Source organism: Condylura cristata, unplaced genomic scaffold (genome assembly GCF_000260355.1).
Source record: "Condylura cristata isolate star-nosed mole 26May11 unplaced genomic scaffold, ConCri1.0 scaffold00016, whole genome shotgun sequence".
Taxonomy (NCBI): domain Eukaryota; kingdom Metazoa; phylum Chordata; class Mammalia; order Eulipotyphla; family Talpidae; genus Condylura; species Condylura cristata.
In genome coordinates this window covers 11,106,229-11,130,446 of record NW_004567117.1, presented here as the reverse complement: position 1 = coordinate 11,130,446, position 24,218 = coordinate 11,106,229, and the positions used below count along the sequence as shown (strand labels likewise).

The following is a 24,218-nucleotide window of genomic DNA, read 5'->3' as shown; positions in this document are numbered from 1 at the left end:
CCTCCAGTTTTCCATAGTGGTTGTACTAGTTTGCATTCCCACCAGCAGTGCAGGAGAGTTCCTTTTTCTCCACATCCTCGCCAACAATTGTTGTTGCTAATCTGAAGATGTGCCATTCTCACTGGGTGAGGTGGCATCTCATTGTGGTTTTAATTTGCAAAATGATACAACCTCTTAAAGGGTTGTATTGTTTTTTAAATGTGAATTCATTATCACAGTTTCAACACACCTTGTGTAGCATTTAGCATTATTGTAAACCTTTGCTTTATTTTTTCATTGGACAATCTCAATTTTAATTTTTATTTCTTTGAAAATCCTCCCTTCACTTACACGTTTTTTTTCCTCTTATCTGCAAATCTTGGATCTACACTGCTATGGCAATTTAGAGTTGGAAGATGCCTCAGAAACTTCTAGTTTAATTTCTTCATTTTCCAGATCTGGGGACACAGTCCAAGACATTTAAAGTGGAAGGCTACAGGTTAACTTCCACCAGCTGGTCTGGGGCATGATCCTTGAGAGAGTTTTCCCCCTCTAAATAGCCTTATTAGATCCAACCTAGGGCCGGAAGGGGTTGTTACAAACAACAGTAATACATAAAAATCAAGACTGAGCTTTCATTTAAGTGTTCGAGGCGCTGTGACATTTGTTTTTGCCGTTAAACCCTGAAATACTATTTCTCATTAACAAGACCACTCAGTGGAGGGGCCTCTCTCAGCTCTTCTACTGACATTAATTAACATGAGAAAAACTTTGGCTTGCACAGATTTACCATTTTTTAAAAAATGAAGGAAGAGACTTTTTTTAAAAAAATAACAATAGTTTTTTTTTTTTCCACATCATTTTGTGCCTTTTTCTATCTCAGTTGTAATCCCTGTGGGCTTCCCATCACCAAATCACCCATGTACCATCACCATAGTTCAGTGCATTTCCCTCCCCCCCACTGTTTTTTAATCCCATTCCCCACTCCACCCCATAAAATGTGGAGAAGAGATTTTTATAAAAGTCTTAAGATGGGATACCAGGTCCCAGTACCGACTGCAGCAAGGTATGACGCGTCAGGCCCACGCGGCGGGTTGGCGGCGTCCAATGCGCATGCGCATCCTATGTCTGAGAGGGCCGCGTGTCCTCCGCCCGGCGCGCCCGGGCCTCTCCAGACTTCCCTCCCACCTCCCAGTGTCTCCACCCTCCTGGCCCCGCCTCACCGCTCCGCGCCTCTTCTCCCGGCTCTCAGCGCTTGGCTCGGCCGACGAACTGCGTGTTGCTGCGTCATCGCCAGTGGCCGGTTTGAATGAGGCTCTGGTCGCACCCGAGCCGCTACCACCACCGCGCCTCCGCTTCGGTCGCTGCTACAGCTTCTTCGTGTCGCTCCCCCTGGCCATTCTTGCCAGGGCCATTCTTCCTGCGCCGCCGCCTTCTTTAGTGCCCAGCCATGCCACTCTATTCCGGTGAGCTCCTCCGCGCCTCGTGCCCGCAATTCCACCCGGCGTTAGGCCTCTGAGTAGGCCTGGCCTGAAGGGCGGGTGCCTGACCAGCCACGGGGCGGGGGAAGGATATGGGGAGGTGTGGACAAGGGTTGGTGGCGTGGAGAGGACCCTGGCCCTTTTTCTCTGCTAGTTCTGAGCCCTGCATCGCAAGGGATCGCTGGCTTTCCATCGCCGAGTGGGTGGGGTGGGAGGGGGTGTGAGGTGGTGAAGCTGCGAGCGTCGGCCTCTCTTAGAGTCATGACTCTGCAGAATAGTTTCTGTCGTTGTCCCTGCGTGCTGGGAAAGGTGAGGGTGTGTCCTGGGCTCTAGGGCCAGGCTGGAGGCGGAATGGGATCTCCTGGATCCCACCAGTGGAAGGGACCGGCAAGGAGGGGAAACCTGAATTAAGGGCTGGGTGGAGGCACCCGGGATGTAAGGTTAGCCTTTATTACCCCTGCACTTACATCAATAACTAGTGTTCACCTTTCGCTTACCCCTTGTTGCTTTTGGGTTAACCGCCCATTTTATGCCTGTTTCAGTTTTGTCCCAAGGCAGATTGCGAATTTATCTCAATTTTCTTTTTTATCAAAAGCTTTGTATTGCGCTTTTATGTCCGAAGCATAGTGTTAACATTGACAGATCGCTGAGTATCCGCAGGCGTCATTTCCTTTTGATTGGTGTGTGACTGGTGTTTTATTTTTGTAATTACATAGTAGCATTTCAAGGTATTGCCAGGGATCACGTTTTCACTTGTTAGACCCTGCCTTATTCAAAATGGCACCTAAAATGTACGTGTTGACTCCAGTTGGCTAGCGATGCTGCGATTCATTCACGACTCTGTCGTCTCTTATAGTCCTTTAAATAAGTCATCCTTAAACAAATTAAGTAAAGAGTAGTGCTTAATCAGTCTCGTGGATTCTTGATGTTTTAAAATTTTTAATCGAATTCTTTAATAGTGATTACCCAATCTCTAAAGTTACAGCAATTAACAGTAGAATGGTACTTGAGATATTCTATTTATACATTATAAAATTAAGGGGACACCGTTGTCAGAAAAAAAAAGTGTATTCTAATACTTTAATCACTCAACTCACATACAACTAAAACCAACCCACAAATTCCCTTAAAAATGCCTATGTTTACCAAACTTTTCTATATTAAAAATAAGTTACAAATTACTTACCAGATCTTTTGCTCATTTTCAATATGAGGGAATGAAGAATTCAAAGGTCTCTTCCTTTGACATCAAATTGAGAATCTATTTTCATGTTCTATAAAAATCCTTCTGTTAAAATAAGGACATTTAATATGCTCCTTCTAGCAGAAAAGCACTGTTTTCACATAGAAAGTTAAATTTCTGTTATTGTTTTGGTTTCATATCCAGACTCTGACTTATTGAATGCCATAAAAATTATGAACCTGTGTGGTTGTCTCATAGCTATTGTTTTTATACAGTTGGTTTGTTTTAATCTTCAGTGTAATCATATGATACTAGTATAATTCTCCTTTATGGATAAATTTAAGTTATTTAGGGTGATATCTTAACTAAATAAGATTTGTTTCTGCATCATTTCTGTTATTGTTTTGGTTTCATCTTGTTCCATTGCTTGTACTGTTATGGTTGTAGTTTTTCTGATTGAAATTATGACCTCTCAAAACCATTTTCCTTGTTGCTGCTCTGATGTTCAACTACACCAAAATGTCCTTTAACGAAACATTTCAGGGATTGCACATTTCATACAACAGAAAGCCTGTGTTTTAAAATGACTGTATTATCTTCCTTAATTACATATCAGCATACACCATGTTACTTTAGGTTTTGAATTTTTTTTTGTCTATTCCAGGAATGCTTTTCATTATCTTTTATTTGCTGATTAACATCCAGTTTCTCAAAATTCGTAATAACAAGTTATTTCTTCCTTCAGACAGTGCCTCCTATGAAGCATTCCTCTTTTCCTGCATATTTATAATATTTATTTTGTATTGCTAATTATTTTAACATTTTTCCTTTGTCTCTTTCTCTTATTAGACTATAAAAGTTCATAAAAAATTGCTTATGTGCCTGGTCTTATTGAACTCTAGGTATAAACACAGTAACTGGGGCCTCCCTGGTGGCACAGTGGAACACAGCACTAGAAAACTAGCAGCAGCCACTTCAGCAGGAGTTGGATCCCCAGCCAGGGGGCTGACCCACATGGCACAGCAAGCAGACCTCTCCTGTCTTGCCTGCTGCTTCCCTCAGTAGTGTACTTCTTCAGCCTGCTTGTTCTGCTCCTCACTCTGTCTCTGGTGAATCTTCTCACCACTCCTGCAGTTCTGGCCTGTACCCCAGTTCTGTATACAAGAGTAAATAAATTAAAAAAAAAAAAAAAAAACTAAACTAAACTCGGCCCTCTCAGGTTAAAAGACGGCACTAAGAAGCTACTTCAGCCACTTTAGCACGAGTTCCATCCCCACCCTGGAGTTGATCCACATGGGGTGGCAGACCTCTCCTGTCTCGCCTGCTGCTTCCCTCAGCAGTATACTTCATCAGTTGACCTGTTCTGCTCCCCACTCTGTTTCTGGTGAATCCTCTCAACGCCCCTGTACCTCTGACCTGTGTCCCAGCTCTGTATGTATAAATAAATCTTTAAACACACACACACACAGTAACTGAATTGGTCAAAGTTTTGGGCTACGGAATCAGTCTGTTTTTCAAATTCTGTTGTAGTGGTTGAAAATCAGACAATTAGTTGTGAGTTCCTCATTTTTTAGTAGTTTTAAAGATTTCAGAGTAAAAACACTATGTACTTCACACACATATATCCTTGAGGTTGTTTTACATATTTCAAAAGTAAGCTTATTTTATGAGGTTGATTCATTCTCTAGAACTTTTTCATGTTCCTAAACAAGCTCTATGCCCATTAAATAGTAATTCTTCATTTTTCCTTCCTCCCATGATCCTGGCAACCTCCATTCTACTGCTTCTCTGAATTTGTATGCTTTAGGTACCTCATAAAATATTTGTCCTTTTGTATAGACTTACTTCACTGAGCATAATATTTCCAAGTTTCATCCATATTGTAGCATGTGTTAGAATTTCATTATTTTTAAAGACTGAATAATGTCCATATTATATGTATAATATTATAATATGTTCATTTATTTTTTTTTAAGGATGTATTTATTTTGCATACAGAACTGGGTTACAGGTGAGAGGTGCAGGGGTGGTGAGAAGATTGACCAGAGCCACCTCCCTGGCTAGGATTGAACTCTCGCTGAAGCTGCTGCGACCTAGTCGCACTACCTTCCAACCTGTTTCGCCACCAGGGAAGGACCGTGTTCACTTTTCACTTAGCTTTTGGTGGACCGATTATTGCTCCTATCTTTAGGCTATAGCAACTAATGCTCCTGTGGTATACCAATCAATTTTGAACATCTGCTTTCCATTCTTTTGGGTATATAACTGAAAGTAGAATTGACTGATCATTTGGTGGTTCTATATTGATTGTTTCAGTAACTCCCATACCATTTTATTCAGTGGCTACACCATTTTTGCAGTATCCGTGAACAAAAATTACAGTATTTCTACAATCTCATTACTTGTTTTTTTCTGTTGAAAATTTTTTTTATAATAACTGTCTAAATTGTGAGGTAGATATATATATTTTTAAATGATCTTTGCAGTCTATTTAATGTTTGACCACCTGTTGTTTGGGAACCAAGACTTTCAGTTCTGCAACTTTCTTACCAGCAAGTATTTGTTAACCTTCTTTAAAGGTGCCTTACTATCCCAAGACATTTTCTTCCCTCAAACTATCTTTCAAATTTGCTTTTCCCCTCTCTATTTTAATCTTAAACATTTTGAAATCTGAAACTTAACATGGGAAATATGATCGTATTTTTCAGAGAATATTGGAGTAGAATTCAGAAGACTAACATTTACCCATTAGTTTTGTAATGTTAGTGTATCAGTCAACTTCAGTCTTATTTAGGAAAGGAGAACTTGGATCAGATACAGTTAAATTTTATTCGAGGCCTGTTGTGTTCAAGTCAGTCCTGATTTGGTAAACATTATATGCATAGAAAGATGAGTGACAGTTTAGATTTCAAGAAATAGCCTAGTAGGTCTCTAAGGATTTTCTAAATATGAAGTATTGTCATTTTATAAATGAGAAATATAAGTTGTGGTTTTGTTTGCAGTTACTGTGAAATGGGGAAAGGAAAAATTTGAAGGTGTGGAATTGAATACTGATGAGCCTCCAATGGTGTTCAAGGCTCAGCTCTTTGCACTGACTGGGGTCCAGCCTGCCAGACAGAAAGTTATGGTGAAAGGTGGAACATTGAAGGTAAAATATACCCCACATTTTCATTCTTTGTTGATTTTATATATTGGATGAAAACACCAGAAAATGTAACATTTGAGATTTTTTTTTTAATTTGGTGAGAGTATATAGTATGTGGGATTAAACTGTATTATTCATGTTAGTGTGAAGAAAGAAATGTTGTAGTTACTTAAAAGCATTAAAGTGATAAAATTTGAATTTTAAAATCCATTGAACCAGAGAGTACCTCTAGGTTAAGAGGCCTGGGGTCCTCCATTCATCTCTATTGCTTGAACCTTTTTCCTATAAAGGTGTATTAATTGTATTTTATTTTGTGTAGGTAAGATTAAAATCTGTTTATATTTCCTTAGTAATTTTCTGTTATAGTGGTAGGAAATTTAACTGTTAAAAACAAGAAGAGTATGGTAGTTGTTTGCTTTTATTTTTTTTTAAGGACTATGACAGAATGTATATTTGTATATATAGTTGGATATTGAATTTAAAGTACTTAAACATCTTTACCAAAGCTCTTGGTGTGGAATTCTGGGAAACTTAATTTTTTTTCCTTTGACCTTTTACATCCTAGCTGTTTAAAAAGAGCCATTATCTCTTTAGTTTTCTTTAATTATTTTGGAATAGTTGTGTTCATTGTAGTTAAAGTTGAGGAAGGACTATAAAAATGATGTGAAGGTATTTAAGTAAGAACAGACTATTCTGGTTAGCTGAGCTGTGAAAGGGGTGTTAGCGAAAAATTGTTTTCCCTCTAAGTTGCAGTATGAGTTTTTGAGTTCATTAGTGAACTGAACCTAATTTGTGCTGAGTCTTATATTGGTTATGCACTGGAGAATTAGGAGAAAAATGCCTATTAAATAAATTATGACTACTAATAGCTAACACTTATTGAGGCTTTTCTTAAATCCTCATCTGTATTTTGAAAGTGAAGAAAGTGTTTTTTTTTCTTGTTTTATATATTCATAGAATATATAAAAAGTGAGGGAAGTACATTTTATACGTGAGGAGACTTAGCATCTGAGAGGTGTAAATAGCATGTTATTAAGTCACCACACTTTATATGTCAAGAAGGTCTGGGTCAAGAAGGTCTGGATGCATTTCATCATTTTGTATGACCTTCCTTATGATTAGCAGTAATAGTCCTTAAACTGAGAAAAGCCTTTACAAAGTTAACTGTTCTGCTTTATAACAGAGTGACCAAGAAAATACTAGTACTACCAAAAGGGTGGGGGGCATATTGAGTGTTTGGTACCTTTTGTGAAAGTAGAGTAATAATCTGGAGCTGACCTTTTCCTGTGAAGAACTTAAACCACAGTAGTCCAAACTATCTGTGGACTAAGAATGGAATTAAAAACTAAAATCTTGATTTAATTGAGCATATTAAAAAAGATAGATGTGAAATTTAAGACTTGGGAAATATTTGTGGACGTGGCAAGTATTTATTAAGGATCAGTTTGCCATGATGTAGTCTTATTCTTGTTCATTCTTCTGGTGTAATGTTTACTAACACTTTCATTCTAAAAATCTCTTGGTTTGGGTGATAGATCACCCTAATGTATGGATTTACAGTTAACTCTTGTTAAATAAGCTAGCTCATCCAGCTTGTTGCTTCCAGACATGCAAAAGGTTGGCATCTGTTGTTTGTCATCAAGCATTTTTCATTACTTTTGGTGCTGCCAAGCTTATTTATTTAAGAAGTTGATAAACTTAGTAGCTTTGGTATTTTTTTCTTAAAAGCATATTTGCAGTAATTTTTAAAAAAAATGTGCTTCACTTTGTTTTATGTCACAGAGAATGCTTTTTTTTTCTATTTTATATATATATATATATATATATATTATATCATTCCTCCTTTTTGTACAATGTGTGCTTTCTCCTTTCAGGTGTAATCCTTGTAAAATTCCCACCACCAATTTACTCATGCACCATCACTATAGTCCTCCTTTTGCTCTTCCCACTCTGTTCAGACTCTTCTCCTTCTCCTTCCCCTGCAGAATGTCTCTGATTTATAGTAATCTGTTAATTTTGTTTTTTAATTTATTATATATTTTTTTCCTGATCCCTTACTTGGTTCCCCTACATTCCTCCTGTAAGTGAAATTATCTGGTATTTTTCTTTTTCTTTCTGGCTTATTTCACTGAGCATAATCCTGTCCACCTCCATCCATTGTTTGCTGTAATTTTAAGTAAAATATGCATGCAGGAAAAATTCTATTGAGTAGTTAAAATTAGTTGGTTGCTAGATTATGTGCAGATTGTACAGGGATTCTTAACTGTTTCTTATTTGCCTTGAATACAGGATGATGATTGGGGAAACATCAAAATAAAAAATGTAAGTATCATTTTAAGAATTTTATAATATAATTTTCTAATTATTAAACCCAAATATATTCCACATGTCATTTTTCTCTCATATATCCAGTTCTAGCACCATCTGTTGAAAATACTTCATTTTTGCATTGACTTGTATAGGAATCTTTCTTCTTGAAAATCAGCTGTTATATTTTTGAACTCTTGTTTCATTGATATGTTTTTAAATTCACTTTTATTTAAAAATTTTAATTTGAATTGATTGACCATTGGCTTATAATACTGTGTAAAATTATGAGTCAGACTTCATATCTCAATAACTGTATGTACCATACTACACCATCCACAAGGATAGTATCATTTGTTACTATCCAATTGATGCTTTTGCCCATCCATCTCCCACCCGCTTTCCCTTTTCCCTTCCTCTCTTGGCCACCACTTGAGTTATTTTTGTTGTGTTTTATTATTTGTCTGTTTGTTTATCACTTGTAAATGAAACCGTCTAGCATTTATCTTTTGCTTTCTAACTTAGCAGTGCAAGTCCTATATTGTCACAATAGTAAGATTTCATTTTTTTCAGCTGAGTAGTATTCCTTTGAGTGTATATGCTACGTATTTTTTATTTAGCCATACATCAACCTACATTCAGGTTGTTTTATTTTCTTGGTTATTGTGAATAATATCAGAATGAACATAAGGGTGCATATTTCTTTTTGAATCATTGTTTTTTATATTCTGCGGATAAATGGTTATAAGTGGAATTTCTGGTTCATAAATAGATCTGTTTTTAAATTTTTGAGGACTCTCCATGTTGTTTTTCCATAGACAGCAGTTTTTACATTCCCGCCAACAGTGTACAAAGGTACCTTTTTCTCTACACCATTTCCAACTCTTGCTTCCATCTTTTTGATGTGGATCATTCTCATAGTTGTGCGGTGGAAGATAATTTGACTTTAATTTGCATTTCCCTAGTAATTGATATTGAGCATTTTTTCACATGCCTAGTGGAGAAATGTCTATTCAGCTCTTCTATCTATATATCTATATCTATCTATATTAAAGATTTATTTATTTATGCAAACAGAACTGGGTACAGATCAGAGGTGGGCAGGGTGGGTGGGGTGTTAAAAGGATTCACCAAAGACAGAGTGGGGAGCAGAACAAGCAGATCAGTGAAGTACAGAGGAGAGCAGTGGGTGGGTCAGGAAAGGTCTGCCACACCATGTGGGTCATCTCCCTGGTTGGGGATTGAACTTGTCATTGCAATAGTGTCACAGTGCTGTGCTTTAATGTGTTGTGCCATCAGGGAGGGCCATCTTCTACCCATATTTTGGTTAGGTTGTTTGGTTGAGTTCTTTGTGTAACTTGTCTGAGGTTTGATGGATAAAGATCTCCAAATTGATAGTTTACTTTTTTGTGTTAATGGTGGTTTCTTATGTTGCATAGAAACTTTTTAGTATGATTACTGTCACTTGTTTCTTTGTGCTTTTATTTTCTTTGTTATTGGAGTCAGTTACCCAACATCTCTGACGCCACTGTCATATATCACCTATGATTTTTCTTCTGTGAGTTTTATAGATTTAGGTCTTCAGTCCAACATACTTCATTTTCTGAATGGTGTTAGATAGTGGTCTAATTTCATACTTTAGCATGTATGTGGCTGTTCAGTTTACCCATCCCTATTTGTCGAAAACTTTCTCCACTATATTCTCAGGACTGCTGTGTAGAATAATATAAATGTGGGTTTATTTCTGTGGGTAGAATAGTATAAATGTGGGTTTATTTCTGGCTCTCAGTTTTATTCCACTTGTCTGTGTCTATTTTTATACCAACATCACAATTTTGATTGCTATCATTTTTATTTATTTATTTTTGAAAAAGACTTATTTATGTATACAGGAGACTGGGGTATAGGCCAGAGGTACGGAGGTGAGAGAGACATGAGAGGACTCACCAGAAACAGAGTAGGGAGCAGAACAGGCAGATTGAATGAAATACACTGCTGAGGGCAGCAGTAGGCAACACCGGAGAGGTCTGCTGTGCCATGTGCGTCAGCTCTCTGTTTGGGGATTGAGCTCGTACTACATTAGCTGCCTATAGCTTCATAGCGCCTAGACTTAACACCATGTGCTGTCAGGGGTTCCTGATTGCTGTCATTTTTAATATAATTAAATTTGTAGTATAGTTTAAAGTTAGGGGGAGTCGTCTTTTTCCTCAGTATTGGTTTGGTGAGCCACATGTCTTTTGTGGTTTCATACAACCTTTATAGCTTTGTTCTTTTCCCTTGAAAAATGTCATTGGAATTTTGATAGGGTTTGTATTCAATCTGTTACTTCAGGTAATATGGCCATTTTAACAGTGTTAATTTATCCAATTATGAGCAAGGAATATCATTCCATTTATTTGTGCTGTCTTTTAGCTGTGTTTTATGATTTTTGTTGCAGTGGGTCTTTCACTTCTCTAATTCTTTTTAATGTGATTGTAAGTGGGATTGTTTTTAAATTTTCTTTTCAATTCATTGGTTTCATGCAGAGTGCAACAGTTTTTTGTGTATTGATTTTGTATCCTATCTCTTTACTGTACTCAACTTTTTGTGTCTATTAATGTTTTAGTGGAGTCTAGGTTTTTCTGTATATATTATGGCACCTGCAAATACTGGTAGCACATGATCTTGCTTAGATAAGTTTTTTTTTTTTTTTTAAGATTTATTTATGCACACAAAAACTGGCATACAGACCAGAGGTGTACAGGGTGAGAGGATTCACCAAAGACAGAGTTGGGAGCAGAACAGGTAGATCTGTGAAACATACTGCTGAGAGGAGCAGTGGGCAAGACAGGAGAGGTCTGCTGTGCCATGTGGATGATATCACCTCCCTGACTGGGGATGCAACTGGTTCTGCAGTAGCTGAGGGTAGTTTTATAGTGCTGTGCTTTAACTCTTTGTACCACCAGGGAGGGCCCTTGTTTACATAAATCTTGAAATGCCATAGAATAAATTCTATTTCTCAGGAAATAGAATTTCTGTTTCCTTATAATTTTAAAATTCTATCAGTTTCTACAAGTGGATTCCTGGAATTTTTTTGTGATAATATTGAATCTTAGGTGCAGTTTGGAGGAGAACGAACATTTTAGGGTATTGAGTACTAAAATCTTTAAGTATAACATGCTTTCATTCTGTTTACATCTTTAGATTCTCTTAGCAGAGTTCTGTAGTTTTCAGTTTGTTTTTCACTGTTGATGACTAGAATAGAAAAATACAATTTATTTTCATTCTGTAACCTTGCAACGTTCACTTAATAGTTCCAGGAAATAGATTCTGGTGGGTTTTGTATTTCATGCGCTATTTGCAAAGAGAAGCAAAGTTTAGCTTTTTCCCCCAATCGTTATAATTTCTGTTTATTTCATTACCTTTACTTCACTGGCTAGCACTTCTAATGTAGTACAGAAAAGAAAGTGATAAAGTGTATAGTTCACTCTATCTTTTCACTAAGACCTTTTATATTATGAATGGCCATTGAATCTCGTAAAGTGCTTTTTCTTCTTATTGAAATTATCACGTAATTCTTTATTCTGATAATTTGATTAGTTCTTAATTCTGATAGTTTGATTAGTCTCATTGATTTTTAAGTTAATAAATTCTGCATTCTTGAGGTGTGCAGTTCTCAAATTTGTTGGTCTTCATCATCTTACTCTTAAAAATTATATTTAAACCATAAAGAATTTGGTAATTTATAATACTAGGACTATTTGTCACATTAGAAGTAAAAACTGAGAAAAAATAGCAATCATTTGAAAGTAACAGCAAACCTTTTTTTTTTTTTTTTAAATAAACTGGGATGTTTGTACTTCTCAGATTACTATTTTTATTTTTTAATTGTTCATAGAACTGGGGTGTATGTCACAAATGAGGGAGGTGGGGTGATAGTGGTAAGAGGATTCACCACAGGCAGAGCAGGGAGCAATACAGGTGGATTGACTGAAATACACTACTAAGGGGAGCAGCAGGCAAGACAGGAGAAGTATGCTGTGCTATATGGGTTAGCTCCCTGGTTAGGGTTCTACAAATAGAATTCTTAACTTTCAAATAACCTTTATTTCCCATTTTATCTAATGTTTAAAGACTTAAGCAGTTCACTTCAGGCTACATTTCCTGTGTAGTATGTACACAGATAAAAAAGAAAAGCATTGCCCTAGATAGTTCAAACCAAACCATTAAATTCCAAATTAATTTTTCATTAACTATAGAAACTTACACATTTATATATATATATATAAGTATATATATATATTAAGATTTTACTTATTTGTAACTGTGGTACATGCCAGAGGTGCAGGGACAGTGAGAGGATTCACAGAGTGGAGAGCAGAACAGGCAGATTGATGAAGTACACTGCTGAGGGAGGAGGGGGAGGAGTGAGGGATATCAGGAGAGGCCCCATATGGATCGCTCCGGGGCAGGTGGGGTTCAAGCTCATGCGGAAGTGGCTTTAGCTTCTTAGTGCTGTGCTTTTACCCCGCTGTGCCACCAAGGAGGGCCCCATTTTTTTTTATTTTTTGAAGATTTATTTATTGATAAAAGAACTGGGGTATAGGTCTGAGGTACAGGTAGTAAGAACAGCAGGTGAGACAGGAGAGGTCTGCCTCGCCCTGTGGGTCAGCCCCTAGGCCAGGGGTTGAACCTATGTGTTAGTGACTGTGGATAGTTTAATTGTGCTTTATCCACTTGTACCACCAGGGAGGGTCCACATTTTTTTTTTCTTTTTTTTATTAATGACATACCCAGGCAATGCTTCCAAGAAGCACTTGTGCAAGTTCCCATTACATTTTGAACACATAATTTCTACAGACAGTGCCTGTACCAATTTCTGTATTAGAACAATTAGATACAAAGGGGAAGACATAAAGACATATAACAAATCAAAACCCATGTTTAACCCATGTTGAAACCTTTATTAAGTACAGTTTACTCATATTTGCAAAGACACAGAGCTTTCACTGTGTTTCCCTATGAGGACAGACCTGATGCTGGATTTGTTTCATCACTTACCTGATTGAATGTGTTTTACTCATGTTGAATTAGACAGCTATTTGTTCATCTGAACCTAACAAGAGGTTATTTTTCCATATAGAATCCCAGTAGCTTTTAGATATTAGTCATGGGATTTTTCTTGGTGTAGAATATTGGTGGAGTCACTGATCTAGTTGGGGGCATAGGAGAGCTTTTAATATGGGGTTACAGACTCAAGCAAGTGATCGCTCCCATAGTGAGATCCCTCATGTAGATGTTTCAGCATCAGGTATTATAGAGCCTGTGGGGGGGAGAATCATTCCATCTGAATTCATGTTCCAAGTGGAACTCGAGTCAAAGTCAGTAATCCCCTGTTCATCAGTCTTTTCATTATGGTCAGTGTATGTGGGATCAAACTGAGATAGGGTCATGGAGGGATGAGTGCTGCTTATAGAACAGAATGAGCAGCACCTTTAGCTGCATAGTCAGCTGCTCTGTTGATGTCTGTAATTTTAGATCATCCCTTTGGTAGCTGGACAATGAATCATGGCGTGGCTGGTGGCAAAAGCTGCTACTCTCAAGCACATCAGCATCTAGTGGGTGCTGTATAAGAACTAATGACTTGCAACTGTACACTACGATTAGCTAATAGAACTGATTGAAAGAACAGAATTAAGTGAAAGTCCACTTTTTTGTTTGGGCAGTGTCAAAACCTGATGTGGTGCGTACAGTGATGGACTAAACTAAGACACACTGGTTTATGTATGAGGTCACAGTTTGCAGCTGTAGGCCCCAAACATGAAGACCATTGCCTAGTGGACAGATTGTTTGGACAGGTATGTGGTGGGCTGCATTTTTGATCCTAATAATTGTATTAACACTCCTGGGCAAATTTTGTCCATTGTGAATAGTGTTGGACAGAATTCCTGTGGTAGGGCACCCTTTATTTTATCAAAGTCCTTTTAGCAATTAGGGGTGTAAAACAAAGGTTCAGAGTCTGGGTCTTTGAGAGCTTCTTACAGAATTTTGCTTTTAGTGAGAAATGGGTGTGAGAAATTGGCATGGTTGGATTGGATCCTAGAAAGTCTCAGTAATGCCCTCAAATCCTGAACCAAGTGGTACTTACTTGGAAAAATTGTAGTGTTGTATAAAAAGCAGCAGGACCAGATTGGAGGAACTTTTGTGATAGTAACAGTATTCTCTTCAAGGGTTCCTCATTTAGAGGATACTGCTTTTTCCTTGGGGCTCCCTTTATTCTTACAAGGCCTGCAGTTTTGGCATGTCCTAGAGTACCATCAACCTAAACCACTTTACTTACCCTTCATAGATTTCTGGAACAGCATTTCACCTTTTGGTGGAGCATCCTGAGTGAGTACCACCTGGAATCACAAGTCATGTTCTGAGGGTACTGGTAGGTGCAGTCTCTGATCTTGGGGTGAGAAAATAATCTGTACCTTAAATTTACTTAAAAGATCACAGCCAAGGAGTGGAACGGAGTACTTCCATGTAAAAGAAGTTATGGTGGAGCTTAATATCACCAGATTGGCATTCTGGTGGTTGTACAGACTTTTTTTTGGTTGCCTTTCCCATAACTCCAGTGACTGTTAGAATCCTTTTGCTGGTCCTAGCTAATTTAGAATTCACAACTCAATAGCTTGAATTTTATTCAAGTGTCTACCATAATTGAATAGTGTCTACCACAAAATCAATCAGACTGTCCCCTCTAGTGAGAGTTACCTAGAGCTCCAAGGGAGTTGTCATAACAAACTTTTTCAGAGTGAGTGCACATCTGGGAACCCACTATTACTCATCCGAGCCCCCATCCTGGACTACCATTTGTTTACTTTCTCCCTCTTTGCTTTTTCATACCTTTTTTTTTTACTTTGCCTATATTCCTTTGTGACCATTGTTTGAATCCTCATTATCCACTTTCTTCTCTCTCTCCCAATTGTCTCAGTCCTTTCCCCCTTTTTGCTTCTATTTGGGATACTGTCCTTCTAGTATACCTGTTCCTTGCAGTAAGCACACTGGTTCTTCCTTAAGGGTTTACTTCTGCTTTGCAATGTCCCGTTGGTCTACCTAATACCTGTTCTGTCTTCTTTCTGTGAAACCAGTTGTAGGCTTAGGCCTTCTTTCTTTTTTTCTATTATAAAATCTAAAGGCTGTATGTCCACCAGTTAGGAAGGACTCATCTCTGTGAATTCTTTTCTTTGGTTAATTTTCTTTGTTTAGCTGGATTACTCTGCCCACTGAACATTGTAATAAATTACTTGGCCATTTTCTGTAGTGTCTGGATTCATGTCTGTGTAAATATGGTAAGTTTGAAGAATTCTTTTCAAGAAACTCATTAGCCTTTAGCTGAAACTCCAGTAACAGCTTAGACATTTCCTGCTTTAGCTCTATGACTAAACACCCCTAAGGGTGTGTAGCCTTTTCTTTCCCCCTTCATTGTGGTATCCTTTAGGGCTTGGCTTTAGGATGGCCTCTTCCGGTTCCAGGATTCCTAGATTCTTCTGGTATAGATGGTGTACCTTTATATTAGCCTTCTCTAAAACTATTCTCTATTCAACTGATGTAAAAAGTATATATAATGGAATGTCAGATTTTAATAGTACTACTGTATTTCTTTTATTTTTGTTTTTTATATATTCATCATTTGCTATTTAATCCATTTGTTTTCATATTTAAGTAGGATTTTTTTTTTAAAAGATTTATTTATTTGGCCCTCCCTGGTGGCGTAGCGGGTTAAAGCACAGCACTGAGAATCTAAAGCCGCTTCCGCATGAGTTCGATTCCCGCATGAGTTCGATTCCCGCCTGCCCCGGAGGTGACCACATGGCGTGGCCGACCTCTCCTGGCCTGCCCTCTGCTTCCCTCAGCAGTGTACTTCGTTGATCTGCCTGTTCTGCTCCCCACTCTGTCTCTGGTGAAGCCTCTCGCCGCACCTGAGCCTCTGGCCTGTACCCCAGTTCTGTATGCACAAATAAATAAATCTTAAAAAAAAAAAAAAGATTTATTTATTTGTACATACAGACTGAGGTACAGGGGTGGCGAGAGGCTTCACCAGAGACAGAGTGGGGAGCAGAACAGGCAGATCGACGAAGTACACTGCTGAGGGGAGCAGCGGGCGGGTCAGGAGAGGTCTGCCACACCGTGTGTGTGTGTGGGGGGGGGGGGATCGAACTCATGTGGAAGTGGCTTTAGCTTCTCAGTGCTCTGCTTTAACCCACTGCGCCACCAGGGAGGGCCTTAAGTAGGATTTTAAAGATAGAATGTAGTTGGGTTTTATGGCTAGTCTTAAATCTTTCAATTGGAACATTCGGATCTCTTAAGTTCAATGTAATTAGTGATATATTTGGGTTTTAATCGAGTCTTGCTTTTTTTTTTTCTTTTGTCATTAGTTCTGTTCTTTTTTTCTGCCTTCTTTTCCATTTTTTTTTACGTTTATCTGTGCCTTTGCTTTGCCTATTATGTTTTTGTAACAAGTCTATTGAGAGAGCTCAAGATTGTAAGATTTAATCCATTAACATGTTTAATTCTGTTTGTACCGTAGATTTATGCAACTGTTAACACATTCTAGTTTTAAAGTATTATTTTAATTCCAAAAAAACCCCTCCTCATTAACTGTCACTTCGTATTCTCCCTTCTATTCCCAGTATTTTAATCACTACTGTGGGTTTCTCTGTATTTTTTGAGTACACAAGCTACTTTTAAGGTATCATTTCATGATGATATTAAGATTATATTTGCCTTTCTACTGTTTGTTTATGAATGTACAGTAGAGTTTTACAGGGGCTGTATGACATGTGATCTCTCCGAAAGACAATACAGAAATCCAACTGTCTTAAGTGAGAATTAAAGCTATTGAAAGATTTAAATCAATGTCACTCAATTTTTTTTTTTTGTTTTGGGAAGTATAGCTGTCTTATAAAAATGTTCTTTATGTTAACTATAAATTATTTTAAATTATTGAATAAGTATCTTTAGAATTTCTCTGTTTTAGTTGCTAATAAGGTAAATTTGGTAGATAAATCCTACATAACAAAAGCTCTTTGGAGTTTTGTCAGTTTTTAAGAAAATAAAACAGAAGATATCAATCTGAGCTGCATGCCAAATCTGGTCTGCATCCTAGTTTTTGTAAAATCTGGAAGTTGAAGGATGATCTAAGACTGAATTTGAAAACAACGTAATTATGCAACAGATACATACTATATGTGTTCCACAAAGTCTAAAATACATATTATAGTGCCTCCCTGCTGGCACAAGGGTTAAGTCTCAACACTATGAAGTTACTGGCAGCCACTGCAGCAGGTTTGATCCCCAGCCTGGTGCTAACCCAACTGGCACAATACAACTCTCCCGTCTCACCTGCTGCTTTCCTCAGCAGTGTGTTTTGGGCAGTCAGTCTGAACTGCTCCACACTCTGTCTCTGGTGAATTTTCTCCCCCGCCTACCATCCCTATAGACTATACCCCAGCTCTTGTATGCATAAATAACTAGGTTACCAGGGGGGTGAGATGATTTACCAGAGACATAGTGGAGAGCAGAACAGGCAGATCGATTGAAACATACTGCTGAGAGGAGCAGTGGGCAAGACAGGAGAAGCCTCTGCCATGTGGGTCAGCTCCCTGGCTGGTGATCAACCTAGTGGTGCAGTGGCTGCAGATAGCTGCATTGTGCTGAGACTTAACCCCTTGTACCACCAGGCTCCCAGATTTCACATCTTGATGTAATTTCTCTTGTTCAAAACCTATCATGTCTTTCAATTTATTTAGGTATCTTTTTTATATATATCCCAAGTAAAGCTTTATAGTTTCCTTATTTTAAAGTATTATGTAGTTCTCAGACATTTTATTTCTTTTCTATTGTGTTTCTGTTTATTGTTTGTGTATTCTTTAATTATTAGGTCTTCTTGACAGTTATCTTTCAGAAAAGATTCTTTAGTGAAGGCTTAGTGTTGCTTAGACATTATAAAAAGTTTAAGTAAAAGTGATGATAAATATTACAATAATGGTTATTACATTTCAACATAGGTCCCCTAAAAGCTGTTAACTTTAATTTCCTGTTTTTAATCCTCAATCAGATATTCTTCTATAACTTTTTTTTTAAACCTTCACTTTTTTCTTTTTTTTCTTTTTTTTATCTCTTTCATGTGCTGTGTCTTCCATTTAAGATATTGAGCAAGGTGTTCACATTTCAGTGTCTTTATTGTGTTTCTATTATAGAATGTTATATTTGTAAGGAAAATAAGTTTTCTCTGGGGCTTCCCTAGAGGCACAGGGTCAAAGTCTTAGCATTATCAGGTTATTGCCAGCGACTGTGGCATGTGACAAATAGAAGAATGCAGTATGTGTTTTTCCATATCTCGCTTTTGTCATTGGATATAAAGTGATCAACTTTGAGCATTTTTTTTTTTTTAAACAGGGAATGACACTACTAATGATGGGGTCAGCAGATGCTCTTCCTGAGGAACCCTCAGCTAAAACAGTATTTGTAGAAGACATGACAGAAGAACAGTTAGCATCTGCTGTAAGACATAATCCATTTGATATATTTGATCACTGCTTTTCAAAAGTACAGTTAATAACATGCCTTTCAGAGAATAGCATCTGTGTGTTTTGAAACTTAAGTCATAAACCCTAAGGTGTATGTTTTTAGCTTTGAAATTGACTTATGAAATCTTATAATGGAATAGTTAATAAAATTAGGTGCTGTTTTGCTTGTGCACTTTGATTTTCTGACTTTTAAGTGAATTTACTTAGGCTTAATTTATATTTAACATTAAAAAAACTTCATAATCCAGAGTTTGGTGTTTAAGTCTCAAAATGACATGTAATTACTGTAATTAACTTTATTCTACAGATGAAGGTTGTTATAAGATGCAGACATAGATACTATAAAGCAAACATCTGTAATAAATGTGTCTGGTAATAGTATTCATTGAGTATTTACTTTTATGGGAAAATGGCCTTAAATAAGTTAAGTAGCTTAAATACTGGGGCATTTAAATGCTTAAAACTTTCCATGCTGGAAATAGTTTATTTTTAATTTAAATGCAAATTTGGTTTAGAAACTGGCCATCACGTATTTTGAATACTTATTTAAACCACCCAGGAGTTATATGCTACCATGGTGTGTGTGTGTGAGTGTGTGTGTGTGTGTGTGTGTGAGTGTTTTTATGTTTATTTTGCTACTCTGGTATGAGTTTGTAAATTGTTCTTGTTTCAAAGTATATAAATGAACTCTGGTAATTTATTCAGTAAGTCCTCACTTAACATTCTTGTCTTCAAGCGGGTGTTGGAAATTGACTTAAAGCTAAAAAATGTGTAATAAAGTTAATTACTGTAGTCTGATTGGTATGTAACAAGAGTTAAATTTCTTTGTTACATATCTAGTCACAAAAACATACCCAAACTTCTAAATGAAGACCAAGGACACTTCTTATATTAAAAGTAGCATGTATTTATTCATTCATTCACTTTCTAAGTTGCTTATTTCAGCTCAGGGTTTTGGGAGGCTGGAGCCTGTTCTGGCAGTTCAGGGTGCAATATGAACAGGACAGGGTGTCCTCATATACACACCCATTCTCACTCCTGCTGAGACAGTTTAGACATACTAATGAATTTCATGTGTATATCCTTGGGATAAAGGAAGAAAATGGAGTACCTAGAGAATACCCATGTAGACACAGGGAAAATATACAGACTCAACAAGATAGTGGTCTTGACTTTTTTCCTCCCTTATTAACGCATGACAAAATGTTATTCACAGATCTAATCCTCATTTTATAAAAATGATTTATCCTTTTCACCATCAGATGGAATTACCATGTGGATTGACAAACCTTGGTAACACTTGTTATATGAACGCTACGGTTCAGTGTATTCGTTCTGTGCCTGAACTCAAAGATGCCCTTAAAAGGTAGGACTGAAGAGAAATAGCTTTAAGTCTTTTTTGAGTAAAGGAATGCCACATTTGGGAGAATAGTGTTGTTTGTGTATGTATTTTTAGTTGCTTTATTGAGAAGCACAGATCTTTAATTTATGATGAAGTTACATATTGATAAACCTGTTATAAGTTATATATTATAGGTCAAAATAAATTCACTTAAACCATGGGCATGCAATGTCCTGTGTAGTCCTGTTTGTGAAAGAATGCTAAAGTCAGGTCCTGTCTTAGTGTGGTTTATATATTCAGGCTTTGATTCAGATTTTTTGGCCTCCAGACATGTCTATTGCATTGAGCTATTAGCATTGGGAGTTGAGGCATTTATATTAAAGGCACTTTCCAGCACTCTCACAGCTGTTTTGGGAGCTGTGACAGAAGAAAAAGATAGCCACACTGGGATGGGAGGTTTTGAAACTTTCTAGAAATTTAAATGATTTATTTAATCTTATATAGCAAGTTCATGGTGAATGCAGGTGTATTGCGTTTTGATGTAATGTTTTGCTTTAATAATTTTCTTTCTTCGTTATATCTGAAATTGTGTTAATTTTATTCCTTTATAATAATGGAAATTAAATGTATATTTTTTTGGTTTTACACTAATTTTAGAAAATGATGAGAGTGGGTATGTTTTCCTAGTTCACCAAGACCTTTAAAATTTTTGCAAAATATTAGCAAAGGAAAATAATTTAAAGTAGGCTTCATGGATCTAAATTCCTATTTTTCTTAATACTCTTTTTTTTTTTCTCCTATTTTATGCTTGAAGAAGTAAAGCCAGAAGAAAATATAGAAAGGTTGGAACAACTTTGAGAAATTTGCAGTGAGCACGCTACAGTGCTTTTAACATTCTTTCCATTTGAATTTTATAATAAATTGAATCCTTTTATTTATTTTTTTAAAGATTTATTTATACATACAGGAACTGGGGTACAGGCCAGAAGTACAGGGTTTGAGAAGATTTACCAGAGACAGCGTAGGGAACAGAACAACCAGATTGAATGAAATACACTGCTGAATGGAGCAGTGGGTAGGACAGGAGAGGTCTACTGTGCCATATGGGTCAACATCCTGGCCAGAGATTGAATTTATGCTGCAATGGCTGTTGCACCATCATGGAGAGCCCAAATCCTTTTAATTCTATCTTAATGTTCCTAGGTATGCAGGTGCCTTGAGAGCTTCAGGGGAAATGGCTTCAGCACAATATATTACTGCAGGTCAGTTTCTCAAATATACTACTTTTCAAGAAGGGGTACAGTATAAATGTGGTCTCTAATTGTGGCCAACCTTTTAATTTTTAATACCATAGTGAGTAGGTTTCTTTGTGTCATTTGCTTTCTTAATTAGATGTTCTATTTTTTTAAATGAAAGATTTGTTATAATGGCATTTTCACTTAGAAAACATGATCACTTCCTACTTTTAGTTAAATTGCTTGTGTATCAGAGAATAACTCAGAATTTCTGAGTTTCTCCAGTGTCATCATAGTGATCCAAATATGTTTTGCATAACATAGTCCTCATTATAATTGGAGTTCTTAGACTTACATTAAACAAGAGCAGGGGTACTTCCAGAGGTTATTGGCGGTGCAGTAGTGAGAGGTTTCACCAGAGACAGAGTGGGGAGCAGAAAAGGGAGATCTACTGCTGAAGGGAGCAGGAGATGAGACAAGAGACGTCTGCTGTGCCATGTCGGTTATCTCCCTTGCCAGGATTGAACTCATGATATAGTGACTGGCATTAGCTTGATAGCCCTGAGACTTTAACCCCTGCATCACTAGGGAAACTCAGAAGAATGTTTTTGAAAAAAAAAAAAAAAAAACTAACTTTGGATTTCAGCTACTTGGTAGTGTCAGTAGGTGTTTTTAAGGAACCAGATTTCTATATTGGAAAGTGCAGTAGATGGAAACCAAATATGGGCTCAGGGTGGTGGGCTGGAATTGGTGACTTGATGATGAGGTAACAACATAGAGGCAGAATAGTAACACTGGGCCTACTGATCCTTCCATAGAGGTTATATGTTCTCTGCATTAAATTAATGTACCCTAATTTGTGTGGGAAAACAAAAGCTGGAAAAGGGATTGAGAGAGGGGTGGAGAGGGGGAGTGGAGAAAGAAGGGGATGGATAGAGGAAGAGGAGGTAGAATTAGGATAGGGCTCAATTGTTTATAACCCATGATTGTATTATAAAGTCATCTAGTGAGCTTTTTAAAATATAAAAACACATTTTTTATTAGGAATCCAGCAATTGCAGAGGAAAAGATACACTTAAAAAAGTTATAAAGTAGGTTTTTGTATTAGTTAAGAATTAAGTTTTATTTACCTGTTTCAAATATGTCACCATTTTACTAAGACAGTATTTGCTTTATTTTTAAGCCCTTAGAGATTTGTTTGATTCCATGGATAAAACATCTTCTAGTATTCCTCCTATTATTCTACTACAATTTTTGCACATGGCTTTTCCACAGTTTGCAGAGAAGGGTGAACAAGGACAATATCTTCAACAGGTAATCAGGGTAAAAACATTTGGGTTTTCATTTTGTAAATTTAAAACTTAGGTTTCCTATACTTAACCATTGGATTGTATTTGAAAATACAAGCAATCTTTGCTCTTTAATTCACACCACTGTTACATCTGGTGCATTAGCCTGTAAACTATCATCTTTTGCTTTTGCCTCACCGTAGTGTTTCTCCACAAGCCCTTGAACTCCTTTTTAAAATGTAAATAAGATTATGTTGGTCCTTGTTCAAAACCCTCTACTGGCTTATTTTCTTCTTATTTTTTTTTTTTAAATTATTTTCTTACAGTGTTGTTCATTTGATTTCTCCCTGCAGGTGTAATCCCTGTAAAGCTCCCATCACCCTATCACCAATGAACTATCACCGTAGTCCTTTGTGCTCTCTCTCCCATTTTGACCTTCTCCTGTATGTCACAGTTCTGTAATTTGCCCGATAGTGATTTTCTTTCCCAAGTCTAGTCCTTGACTTCCTCTTATCTCTTCATTTGCCGCTGGCTGCTTTGCTGATTTCCCTTTAGTTACACTGGCTTCCTTGTTATTTTTTTTAAACATTCCAGTTATCATGACTTCTTTCCTTGCCTCATTCAAATTTCATGGCTTACATGTCAGGTTATCAGAGAGGTCTTCCTTGACCATACTACTGAAATAGCACATTTCCCATTTCCTTCTCCTAACCACAATTTCTCATGTTGCTTTTTTTTTTTTTTCTCATAACCGTGCTTTTGATCTGAATTTTTTAATTTATGTTCTTTATTAGGGTTACTTCCATTTTCTTCACTGCCATGTATTCTTGGAGTCTTGATTAAGTGTTTAGCTATTTAGTAAAATCAGGAGCTTAGTATATTAACATCTGCTGTCAAGAGTGAATAACCTATTCTGAAATTCTTCATTATTTCAAGATCATGTAATAACCTAACTTGGTTTAATATTTTTAAAGAAGATGACAGCCCCTAAGGAAAGTTATTGTTAAGAATCACTTGAAAGGATTCTTTACCGTGGATGGTTTACCATGTTGCTTTTTCAAATGCAGGATGCTAATGAATGTTGGATACAAATGATGAGAGTATTACAGCAGAAATTAGAAGCCATAGAGGATGATTCCGTTAAAGAGGTAATTGATAGATATTTGTGATTATAGACTATTATATTTTGATTCTCCTTCCGATACCACAAGATCTTGAAATAAACATATCGTAATAGATATGTATTTGATTACATTAAATTCTCAATTTGTAGTCCCAGTTTGAAAGTTTTCATTTGACAATTGAATTCAGTATATTCTTTATGAAACTGAATTGATATTGTTGAGCTTCTGTATTCCTTCAGAAATGTTTTTTGATAGAAGAACTTTATATTTTAAAAAGTTTGAATATGTATTATTAAATTGGATTGTGTGGGAGAATATAAACATAATATCTTATAAAGTAAAATTTGAATATTTTATTTTTGCAGACAGATTCTTCATCTGCATCAGCAGTGACACCATCTAAAAAGAAAAGTTTAATTGATCAGTTCTTTGGAGTTGAGTTTGAAACTACGTATCCTTATACGCCAAGATTTACATAGTTTGCTCATAATTTAGTAGAACTAATAAATTTACATAGTATAGTTCACTGATTGCAGTGGTGGAATGGATATGGAGAAAATTTCTTCAAAGTTAGGAA

General features: G+C 36.8%; 1 protein-coding gene across 1 annotated transcript in view; it reads left to right on the top strand.

Moving 5' to 3' along the window:
- The first annotated feature begins 1,220 nt into the window (after positions 1–1,220).
- USP14 (ubiquitin specific peptidase 14 (tRNA-guanine transglycosylase)) overlaps positions 1,221–24,218 on the top strand; it is a 33,380-nt gene continuing 10,382 nt past the window's right edge. The window contains exons 1-9 of the mRNA XM_004683774.2: positions 1,221–1,445; positions 5,646–5,791; positions 8,078–8,110; positions 18,521–18,625; positions 19,914–20,017; positions 21,197–21,255; positions 22,412–22,542; positions 23,585–23,665; positions 24,007–24,092. Of these exons, the coding sequence (XP_004683831.1) occupies positions 1,430–1,445; positions 5,646–5,791; positions 8,078–8,110; positions 18,521–18,625; positions 19,914–20,017; positions 21,197–21,255; positions 22,412–22,542; positions 23,585–23,665; positions 24,007–24,092 (761 nt within the window). The 5' untranslated portion in view covers positions 1,221–1,429. The remainder of the gene's footprint in view (positions 1,446–5,645; positions 5,792–8,077; positions 8,111–18,520; positions 18,626–19,913; positions 20,018–21,196; positions 21,256–22,411; positions 22,543–23,584; positions 23,666–24,006; positions 24,093–24,218) is intronic.